This window comes from Bufo gargarizans, chromosome 4 (assembly GCF_014858855.1).
Source record: "Bufo gargarizans isolate SCDJY-AF-19 chromosome 4, ASM1485885v1, whole genome shotgun sequence".
Lineage (NCBI taxonomy): Eukaryota > Metazoa > Chordata > Amphibia > Anura > Bufonidae > Bufo > Bufo gargarizans.
In genome coordinates, this window is record NC_058083.1 from 158153423 (window position 1) to 158165436 (window position 12014).

Genomic DNA, 12014 nt, shown 5'->3' on the forward strand with positions numbered 1-12014 from the left:
AAAGTCGCAAAAAAGTCGCAATTTCACTCCAGTGAGGACCATGCTTATCTTATGAGACTTTTTAATAGAACATGCGACTTTTTCATAAAAACGTGCGACTTTTTTGTAAAGATATGCGACTTTTGTAAAGCTGCTTACTGACGGATAAACTGCTACCGTCAAACCACATTAATTACAGTCTCAAAGGGCCGATCATAAATCTGACTTGGCTAAAATTGACTTTAGCCATATGTGAAAGTGGAGTGAGCTGTCAGAGTCATGATAAATCTGGCCCTATGTGTGGAGAAAGAGGCACAGAACACCAACATCGAAACCTCATCCCAACTGTGACGTATGGTGGTGAGGGCATCATGGTTTGGGGCTGCTTTGCTGCATCAGGGCCTGGACGGATTGCTATCATTGAAGGAAAAATAAATTCCCAAGTTTATCAAGACATTTTGCAGGAGAACTTAAGGCCATCTGTCCACCAGCTGAAGCTCAACAGAAGATGGGTTTTGCAACAGGACGACGGCCCAAAGCATAGAAGTAAATCAACAACAGAATGGCTTAAACAGAAGAAAATACGCCTTCTGGAGTGGCCCAGTCAGAGTCCTGACCTCAACCCGATGGAGATGCTGTGGCATGACCTCAAGAAAGCGATTCACACCAGACATCCCAAGAATATTGCTGAACTGAAACAGTTCTGTAAAGAGGAATGGTCAAGAATTACTCCTGACCGTTGTGCACGTCTGATCTGCAACTACAGGAAACATTTGGTGGAAGTTATTGCTGCCAAAGGAGGTTCAACCAGTTATTAAATCCAAGGATTCGCATACTTTTTCCACCTGCACTGTGAATGTTTACATGATGTGTTCAATAAAAACATGGTAACATTTAATACGTTGTGTGTTATTAGTTTAAGCCTACTGTGATTGTCTATTGTTGTGACTTAGATGAAGATCAGATCACATTTTATGACCAATTTGTGCAGAAATCCATATAATTCCAAAGGGTTCACATACTTTTTCTTGCAACTGTATGTGCCAGTACACTGCTCCATCACCTGCTCTCTAACCCTCTCACTTCTGTAAGCTCCCATCAGCAGAACCCCTTCTGGAAATAAAGCCAGCTTCTAAATTGCTGCCCAGCATCCATTTCACCTCTTCCTATCCCGTCTGGCTTATAGAAGGGACACGAGAGGTGGATCCCTCTGCATGAATCTCATAAACACTAATAAGCCCTACAGACGGGGGTCACCTTAAGTGAAAAACCCCTTCAATCTACCACTCTCTAGATCAGGGGTGCACAACCTTTTTTGGTCTGAGAGCCGCATTGTCACATCGCTCTATTTCAAGGGGCAGCAAATTAAAAAAAAAAAAAAAAAAACACGTTGATCGGCGCTGATCTGCCTATTAAACAAGCCAGTGCAAAGTGACTGGGGAGGAATGATCACTACCACAGTCATTCCGCCTTCATTTAGATTACACAGTGATATGTGCTGCAGATAACTGTACATCTTTCATCCTGATCAAATATGTAAGTCAGCCGACAAATGAGAAATTCCTTGTTTATTGACTGATCGGCGGCACTATTATACCGGCCAGATTTTTTCCCAGTAATTGTCCCGAATATCGTGCTGCAGCATAGCCCCTGATACCGAAGAGTTATACTTACCTGCTCCCCGCTGCTCCGGTCCTTCGCACTGCCACCGCTGTTTACACCTGGCAGTGCATGGACATGGTCATACACCACTCCAGCCAATGAGTGGCTTACGCGGTGATGTGTAAACAGGACGGGGACTGGACAATGGAGGCAGCGGGGGCAGCACAGAGGACCAGAGCGGTGTGGAGCAGGTAATTATGAATCTTCTATTTCAGAGGCTATGCTGCAGGAACTTGTTTAAAAACATTTTTACCAGAACAGCGGCGACATTTCCTTCCTGCCTCCTATCAATAAATCTGCGTTTTCCTTCACGGCAGAGGACGGAGCTCACTGGTTATTACCATCTCCTGCCAATCCAGTTATAGGCGCCCTGCAGTAACCAGTAAGCACATTTACCTTGCTAGTGGGGAAGGCGCTTATTTGGTTAACACTTTAACGACCAGGCTTGAAAAGGCCTTACTCACCAGACACTTTTTTGTGATTTAGCACAAGTGGTTCAAATGGTTGTAACTATCCATTATCTATTATTTGTTGGACTACTAAAATCATTTTTGCAACAATTTTTTTTTGGGGGGGGGGGGGGGGGGGGGACTGTACAAAACGTTTTTAAAAGGTATTTTTTTTTTTTTTCAAAGTATAGCTCCTTATTCTTTAAATATGCAAACTGAAAATAAAATTATTAGAATTCCCTATTTTGTGTAGGCTGTTTTGTTATATATCTATAGTTTCACGTGAATAGGGGCGGTAATTGTGACGGTTTTGGTTGATGTGGGTGTTTTTTTTTTATGTATTTCATTTTTTTTAACTTAATTTTTTATATATTTCTGCTACATAATATGTTCCCTCAAGACCATGGGGGACACCGTCACTTTTTAAAATTTTGCACTTTTTCCTTTTAATTGTATTGTATTTTTTTTATAATTGGTTTATTACTTATTTTTTTAAATATATTTTTGCCACATAATATGCCCCACAAGCTCATAAAAAAAACTGTTGGAGGACCTTTTTATTTTATTTGTATTTTATTTATTTTTTCTATTATTTTATTAAATATATTTGCCATATAATACTGTATCCCCTAAGGGGTCATAAAAAGACTGTTGAGGGTCAGTGAACACTATTTTATTTAGCACTTTTTCCTTTTTATTGTATATATTTTTTTGTGCCACATATTTTATTTCTCTTTTCTTTATATTTTTTTTTTTTACCACATAATTTGTCCCCAAGAGGTCACTGAAAGACCTTTGGGAGACAATAAGTGACTTTTTTTTGTATTATTTCCACTGGAACTGGAGCATCCAAAGGAGTTCCAGTTACAGGGAAACCAGCCTGCAGGAGGAGGTGTTGTACCAGGGCAGAGCTGATCTGGGTCTACTGACCCTGCAGCTCTGCGCCCGAGACATCCAGCGATCACGCGATTGCCATGTCCACACTGAAGAGCGCTCATAGAGGAGAACGCAGAAGCGCTAATAAAGTGCTTCTGTCTTCTCCTCGGCTTACCCGCTCGCACTTATAGCCGGGGACCCTTTCTGCTCCTGCTACAGTGCAGGAGCAAAACCTGTGATCCATCCGCTGTGCGGCGCTCCGGGCAGAAACACCGCTGATCGCAAGATCAGCTGTGTTTCTGCCCAGCAGGACAGGGGCCGCAAACCATGGCTCTGGGGGCCGCAGGTTGTGCACCCCTGCTCTAGATCATCACAGATTGATCACTGGAGAAGACAAGTAGTGTCACGAGCATCACACATTGTCGGATAGTGATCAGCCTAGATAAAGATGCCCACAGAAGAGCACTGCACTTATCAGTGTCATGGGTGATGCTCTCAACCCGCTTCCCTCTCTGGTCAGACTGAATGGTCTGATTGAGAAAACCAAATAAGACTGTGTAATGAAGTCAGGCGGCACTGCGTACTGGTTGAGGGGTGCTCGGTTTGTGTGGAGGTAATCCCAAAATCAGAAGAATGAAAGAAAACCGGCACTCCCAAAAAAATCTTTGCTGGTGATGGATTTATTGGTCACTCATATGACGCACGGCGTTTCGGCACTCACAGGTGCCTTTTTCAAACAAGAAGTGAGCACTTATACTGCTGCTCACTTCTTGTTTGAAAAAGGCACCTGTGAGTGCCGAAACGCCGTGCGTCATATGAGTGACCAATAAATCCATCACCAGCAAAGATTTTTTTGGGAGTGTCGGTTTTCTTTCATTCTAACCAAATAAGACTGTCTGCCGTGCTAAAAGTCCACACTAAGCAGGACGTTAAACAGCCAGGACAGGAAGTAGAATACGTGGAGTGACTTCGAAAAATTATAGAACAGTCAAATAGCCTGTTAACCCTTCAGTGACCAAGCATTTTTTATTTTATTTTTTCATTTCTTAATCGTTGCATTCCAAGAGCTACAACTTTCTTATTTTTATGTCGATGTAGTTCTATGAGGGCTTATTCTTTACGGGACAAATTGTAGTCTGTAATGGCACCATTTTAGTGTCACATAATCATTGACTAACTTTTATTAACTCTTTCTGCCTTTTTTACGTTGTAAATTTTGCGAATTCACTTTGTGGCATAAATAACAGGATTACTTTCTCTGTGGGTCAGTATGATAACAGTGATACCAAATACCGGTATATATATTTAAAGTTTTACTACTTTTACACAATAAACCCCTATTTGACCCATAACATTTTATTTTTCTTTGTACGGATTTTATGCATTATTTTGGGGTATGTACAACTTTTTGATTGCTTATTTTATTTACTTTTTGTAGCACGTAAAAAAAACTGCAATTGTGGATTTTTTTGTTCTTTTTATGGTGTGTTTTTAACCTGGAGATATTTTTTAAAATAAAACTTTATTTAATTCTTCATTTTAAACCTTGTTAAAGGCGCAAGGGAACTTGAACATGCAATGCTTTGATACAGTGTACTATGCTGTCAGTAGAGACTGACAGGCAATAGGCATACACAGAAGACACACTTAGGTATCTTCAGGTGACGGAGGGAGCCCTCTCCCACTGAAACACACAGTCGTTATTGACCATGGCATCTAAGGGGTTAATCAGCCGGGATCAAAACTTCTGCCAATCTGGGCCTTTAGAGAAGGAGCCCAGCTGAGCTCCTGCTCTTTACTGCAGCGGAGACCTGCGCATGGCGTAGACTAGGCCACTGGATTTTTACGGTGGCCTAAGGCCCCTTAGTAACTGCTGTAAAGAAGCGTATTGTGGTAAGTAAGGGGTTAATATGTGCTAAAAGCTTTGATGCTAGGGAGGCTCGTCCCCATCCCCGCCTGCCATTGGCAGCTCCCCCCTGACACCAGATGTTTTCATCGGCGCAGGGGGAGAAGAAGCAGCGGCGGTGCGGGGAGTGGGGTAAGTATATTCTGTGTGAGGGGCAGTTTATAGTTTCAGATAACCCCTTTAAGGTTGGAAAAAGACACAGGTCCATCAAGTCTAACATATAATCCTATGGGTACGCTCACATGGCGGATTCTGAAAACATTCTTTTTAAAATCATAGTGGAATCTATGCAGATTTTAAAAGTGTGTTTTTAAGGTGTGGTTTTTGCAGTTTTTCTTTTGGTGGGGGGTGTATACTTCAATGCAAACCTGCATTTCTGCTCACAGTTTTTGTTTCTTTGCTGCTTCCTAGTTCCTATTCATTTTAATGGGATATTCAGGGCAGACCAAGATAGGGCATGCTGATCCTTTTTTTTTTTTTTTCAAGTGCTGCTTCCCATTCAAAGAGTGGCTGTTTGGAGGCCTTTTTTGTTGTTGATTCTGTGTGGAAAACGGTAAAAAAAAAAATAAAAAAAAAAAAAAAAAAATCGGTGTAAACGGTCCCTATTGTGTTGATCTAGAACATAGGTCAGCAACCTCCGGCACTCCAGCTGTTGTGAAACTACTGCTAGCATGCTCCATTCACTTCTATGGGAGTTCTCAGAACAGCCAAGCAAGTGTGCATACTGGGAGTCGTAGTTTCACCACACCTGGAGTGCTGAAGGTTGCCGATTCCTGATCTAGAAGAATGCAAAAACCCCCTATGAGGTGGATGCCAATTTCCCCATGATAAGAGAGAAAAGCTCCATACTCTCCTTGTACACCCGGCCGGCACCCCTATAGAACTGCCTATTTTTCATGTTCTATTTTTTTCGGGAGCCGCGGACCGGAAGATTGGGGCCACACTCCGGAAATGCGGATACGGACAGCACACTGTGTGCTGTCAGCATCTCTTCTGGCGCCACAGAGAATGAATGGCTCCGGATTTGTTCCGCAACGGATCTGGACCCATTCTTCGGACGTGTGAAAAGACCCAAGGCTCGTACTTGTACGCTAGTGCAGCGCGGCTTGTAGTACCACTGGACTATAAGAAGCAATGTGTGGTAAGAGAAGTCTCGCGCAGTAAGGTGAACAGGAGGTTAGAGGATGTTAAAGCTGTGTGTGGGAAGGAAAGATGGAACATCTCCGATTTGGCTCCCACAAGCCGAGAAGGTCAAAGTGATCTTCTCTACCATCTCCCTATGTGGACCTGAGACTCAGTTCGGCAATCTTTACGTAAATCTTCAATTCAACAGGATCATTCTTAGCTTGAACACAATGGGGTCTGCTCTCAATTAGAATCTCAATGTAATATTGAAAATAATGCTTACAGACACAAGGCTCGCTGACTGAGCCTATAAAATGCATATTTAGTCTGAGTTTTGTTTCTATTAGGATATGAGTCATGAGTTTTAGTCTGAGAAAAGCAGTAGGCGTAAGGAAAAAAAATACTTCAAGACGACTACGCCGTGATAGTGACAATAATTGTCTTTTAATTGAAACGCACATTCTTGATTAGTAAGGAAATACTGTTCCTGTAAAGTGTCCACATTCTGGCCTCGGAGTGACAAAGTCTGAAATACCACTAAAACTCGTGTGCTAATGGCTCTGATTAATATCACCATCAGGAGAATTGATAATGAGCGTCACAAGTCAAGAAAAATTGTGTACAAGTATCATGGCTCCCTATGCCAGTTTAGGCATTTATACGCTCCTTATAATCCAGGATATTATCACTTCTGGTTTGCCAGGGATAGGAAGCAGCAGGTACGGGACCCTTGGTGCTGAAATGTAGCGTCCTTAAAAAGGTGAACGGGCTTCTTTTTCCTTCTCCCCCACAGTGTCCGGGAACTCACCTATTTCTTTGGGAGGTGGGGGTTAAAGAGGTCCTTTCATGGGTTTGTAGTAACCTCCCTGGTTGTGACGCTCTGCACTGCGATTGGACAGCGCTACAGTCAGGGGAGAAGGAGACGCCCACAGAGAAAGACTGCGTCTCCTCCCCATTGCTCCCATGCTCAGTATTAGCATACTGAGAGCAAAATTTGCGGGGGCCATAAGAGGGCGCAGGAGCGCTATTTAAAAAAAAACAGGCAGGTACAGATATTTATCTCACTTACTACAAACCCATAAAAAGGTCCTCTTTAAGAACCCTTTTAAGGAAATCTGTCACCAGGAAAATACTTATCTTACTTAATTCGCAGTTAAACAAGACACAATACCTTGTAGGGCTAGCTCAGCTGAATGTAATATCATCCTATTGGCAATTCATTGCTTCATTCTGGTCAAATAGTACTTTGAATCTATATGCAAATGAGCTGTTAAGTGCACCGAGTGCAGGCTCGGGCCACTATGTGCATCTTTGCTCCTCCTGCTTCCTCTGTCAACCCCTCCCCTCTTCTTGATTGACAGGACCAGACCACATGACTATGCGGGAACCTGGCCTGGAAATGGATCAACTAAGGCCTCTCGATATGGATTAGGTCCGGGTGCGTTCAGGCAAACTCGCACTATTTCGCAAACAAGTTCAGTCAGTTTTGTTTGCGAATGCGTTCAGTTTATATCGCACGGGTGCAATGCGTTTTTCATGCGTTTTTCACGCAAGTGATAAAAAAACTGAAGGTTTACAAACAACACCTCTTAGCAACCATCAGTGAAAAACGCATCGCATCCGCACTTGCTTGTGGATGCGATGCGTTTTTTCACATAGCCCCATTCGCTTCTATGGGGCCAGCATTGCGTGAAAAACAACGCTCGTGTACACAGACCCATTGAAATAAATGGGTCCGGATTCAGTGTGGGCGAAATGCGTTCACATCACGCATTGCACCCGCGCAGAAAACTCACTCGTCTGAAAGGGGCCTAAGGCTTCGTCAGACGAAGCGAAGGTGAAACCCAGGTCGGGTGAAAGATGGGAAACCGGTTTATAATATTTGTTACGCCCATGATTCTTTTAATCCTGAGAGTATAATAAAAAGCTGATAAAGAACGTCCTTTGCGGCGATTCACTATTGTTTCGCTCTTTTCGTCCTAACATTTATAGGAGACGAGACGAGGTTTTTAGGAGAAATGAGCAATATTGGATTGTGAAGCACTGAAACTGTGAATTGGTGCATTACCGAAAGTCTGCATCTGCTGGAATGGTCGAAAGAGAACCTATTGAGAAGCAGCGCGGTTTATATCTTCTGAAATGGTAGTTGTTGTTTGTAAACCTTCAGTTTTTTTATCACGCGCGTAAAAAACGCATCAAAACGCATTGCACCCGAGCGGAAAAAACTGAACAACTGAACGCAATCGCAAACAAAACTGACTGAATTTGTTTGCGAAATGGTGCGAGTTTTCCCGAACTCACCCTGAACGCATCTGGACCTAATCCGTATTGTTCGTGTGCAAGAGGCCTATTGTATTTTGAGGTCCACAAAAAAGGATACGTCCATGTGCGTTCCGTATTTTGCGGAATGGAACAGCTGTCCCCTAACAAAACAGTACTATCCTTGTCTGTAATGCGGACAATAATAGGACAGGTTCTATTTTTTGCGCTACGGAAACGGAATGCACACTGAGTAACAAAAACGTACACGGAAAGAAATTAAGTTTGTGTCCATGAGCCCTTATCCTCAGGATAGGTCACCAGTATCTAACTGGCAGGCGTCCAAAAACCTGGCACCTCCACCAACCAGCCGGTTGAAGAGGCTGTGGCTGAGCTACGCCTAGGTCAAGTAACTGATGAACATGACATCATTGGCCTAGGGTAAGCTGTGAGGAGCGCCACGGCAGATGCGGAAGACCCATCCTGTGGAAACACTTGGAATACCCCTTTAACAGTGAATGACAGTGGTGACAGACGTTTAATGTCAGGGGCTTAATAATTCATCTAATCGCTGGCATTTTAATTGTAACAACAATATGTGTATTGTATTCTTTTGTATATTGATCATAGCAAGACTAATGTGTTGATTTCACATACTCTACTATACAACCTCCACATCTGATCTAGTATGGACACAAGTTACCTGTCACCAGTGCTGTCCCATCAAAATTCCAGTGACCAGCAAGCACCGCTCCAGAGTGGGCCTCGACACTTTTCTCAATTCTTCCCAGTTTGGAAATCAGGTGGAATTTTCCTAGAAAGTAATAACATGGAAGAATCTTACTACAAAGAAAAACACCATACATAAGTGGGCCCAAAGCCATCAGTTTAAAGGTTCGGTTATATGTTCACGCTGTGTTTATGGCCTTCATTTAATGTATGCACTGGGAAATATATGTTAAATAGACGTCAAATGGCATCAGGGTCCCATTGTTTTGTGTTTTTTAAATAAAAAATGATATATCTTTATATATCTTCAGCGTATGCTTTCCCCCCCTTCCCCCCCCCCCCATATACCATTGTATGAAATAGCTAGTTTACTACATTATTGTGCTCAAAAGATCTCCGTTCACCCAAAGGAGACCAAAAGAGTGTCTTCTTGGGCTGGCATCCCATTTTTGCAATTGTATAGGAATATGCAGCAGACTCTGCTTTTCTATACAGAGAACCACCCTTCGGTTTGCTCTTATCACGTTCAGCCTGAAGGTCTATGGGTTGGCCACATGAAACAAGCCAAATTTCTGATGTTTCTAGAACCATCCTTGTATGGTGTGATGCGTGATACTGTTGAAAACACGTATGCTAACGGTCATCTGTGTACGGGCACAAATTTGGATGGCCACAAGAACATAACGTATCCACTGCCATTACATGGTAAGTGTACGTCCACACGTGGCAAGTGGATGACCATAGCACAAACTGATTGATTACACCTCCCAATACAAGCAGATAGTAAGTATGCCACACTACATGGCAGAGGTACTCACCATCAGAACTTGTAAGCACGAACATGTCAGACTGCCCTTGCTTTTTGTTCCCCACATTTTTGGGGAACCAGTGCAGGTCAATAGGATACGTATCATCTGGAAGTTTTACAACCAAAGACGTCTCGCCGTTTAGCAGGTTCCACTTTAAAATCTGGTGGTCATCACTGCAGGAATAGAGCTCATCTGCTGAGGTCCAGCCCACACAGCTAACCAGCTCCTTATGTACAGAGGGATTAAGGAGTTTAACATATGGTCTTTCAAGAAATAAAAAATAAAAAAACATTTGAGAAGGCAGACGTTCTAGCCTGAAAGGGTAAATTTACTCACTTTTCTCATTAACGTCATGTGCATTTATAAATGGAGTCAACAGGAACATGTATAACGTCTGATAGCTCAATGTGCAAAAATACAATTTGGGTATAGCACTGGTGGAATTTCGGGGAAATTCCTGCTGACCTGACATTGTGGATATCTTTGCCACATGTAGAAATAGGATTTCCGAACCCCTGTGTGCTGGATTAGAGGACTTTTACTGCTTATGTGTGTTCTGTGCAAGTATGGTCTCCAAGCTAAGATCACCAAGACATTGAAGTCCCTGGAATTATCACAAAGCTTCATAACATTTTGTGCTCATTAAGACAAAAATAATACATAATAATGGAACAATTGCCACATAATCCAAGTAGTAGGACATACAGCGAGCAGGTAGAAGTTAGCTATGAAGGTCAGATTCTAAAACTTAAGCCACCAGCCTAAAGACATAAGGCAATCACTGAACATATTGGCACAGACATGACAATGCTCCACCTTTGTTTGCTCTACAGTCTAAACCACGTCCGCTCACTTCTTTATAGCTAAGGGACAATTCTCTTAAAACTTAAGACAAGCGAGTCATTATTATATTAGAATATATAAGAGCATGTATCGGCAGCATGGTGCGTGCCAAGCGGAGAAACATCGCCCGGTTCCCATCTGAAAGCCAGTGGATAATGTGAGTGGAGCCCAAGCCTCTTTTCCCAACTCAACGTTCTAGGAAATCTGTTGGGGATCCTCCATACACACGATTTCAAGCTGAATTCTACTTTTTTCAGTCTGATTACGGTGGAAACTTGTGACATTTTATTGATACTTGACCCCTATCTTAAAAATTGAATTCCCACCTAAAAAGTGGTTGTCCACTGCTTTTATATTGATGGCCAACAATAGCTGGATTTCTTGCGACTGCTGCGGCGATCCCATTCATTTCTATGGGATCTCGCTGCCCTGCAATCCTGGCATCGAAAGCGGTTCCGCGACCCGTGTCACCCTAGCATTTGGCCTTACTCACAGACCGGTATAAACTGTGCTTGTATTCTGGTGTTAGCGGATAAGTCTGCAGCAAAATGCATCTGATAATATCTCCATGCTTGCAGGTACCTTCAGGACAAAGTGCGGCAGAGTGGATTGAAGTCACTGGCCCACATTTACTAAAATACAAAACAAAAAAAAATGCCAATTTCGGCAGGACTAGCCGACTACTGATGTGATCCCCAATTTTATTACTGCTGGAAAAATGTTTCCACTCACGGGAATCACAATGCCAGTCCTGCTTCAAAGAAGCTTGGTGTGGGGTCAAGTGAAGCATTCCACCCACAGATTTACTGCTATGCAAAGAGCAGGCTGAAATCATAGGCTGAAATCAGTTTGCCTTCCATATAGTAAAACTGACCGGTCTTGTTGCTTTCTTCAAGGATCAGGAATCGGGGAACCCAGGTTGGGAAACACTAGTCTGATATGACCAGACACTCTCCTATCAAAAGATGTCGGTGAGAAGGAGGGATCAGGTCGTTGGGATTTCAACATGCCAAATTCTTTAGTTTTTATGGGACATAAGTCACCTTCCCCTGGTGAGAACACATGCACCCTCAGCTGACAACATCTTAGGTCTATGACCCAAGCCAGAGATGGATCCAGAAGGACCAGTCCTTCATTTAGGGCTGTTTCACATGAGCGGATGCCGTGCGTGACATCCGCTCCGTGAATGACAGCCAAGACCCGATGCAGACTGCAGAGGCACGGAGCATTAACATGATGGATAATGCTCCGTGCCTCTCTGTGACCTCTTTACCACGAAATCACAGTGACAACTTTATCTCACTGTGATTTCGTAGTAAAGAGATCACAGAGAGGCACGGAGCGTTATCAGTCATGTTACTGCTCCGTGCTTCTGCA

The 12014-nt window shown here is 43.0% G+C and overlaps 1 protein-coding gene across 4 annotated transcripts in view; it reads right to left on the reverse strand.

Annotated features, from left to right (window-relative positions):
• IFT80 (intraflagellar transport 80) overlaps positions 1-12014 on the reverse strand; it is a 125754-nt gene that overhangs the window by 107048 nt on the left and 6692 nt on the right. For all 4 annotated transcript variants that reach the window (XM_044292056.1, XM_044292054.1, XM_044292057.1 and 1 more), the window contains 2 exons: positions 9804-10025; positions 8960-9070 (listed from right to left, as the gene is read on the reverse strand). In XM_044292056.1, coding sequence (XP_044147991.1) covers positions 8960-9070; positions 9804-10025 — 333 coding nt within the window. The remainder of the gene's footprint in view (positions 1-8959; positions 9071-9803; positions 10026-12014) is intronic.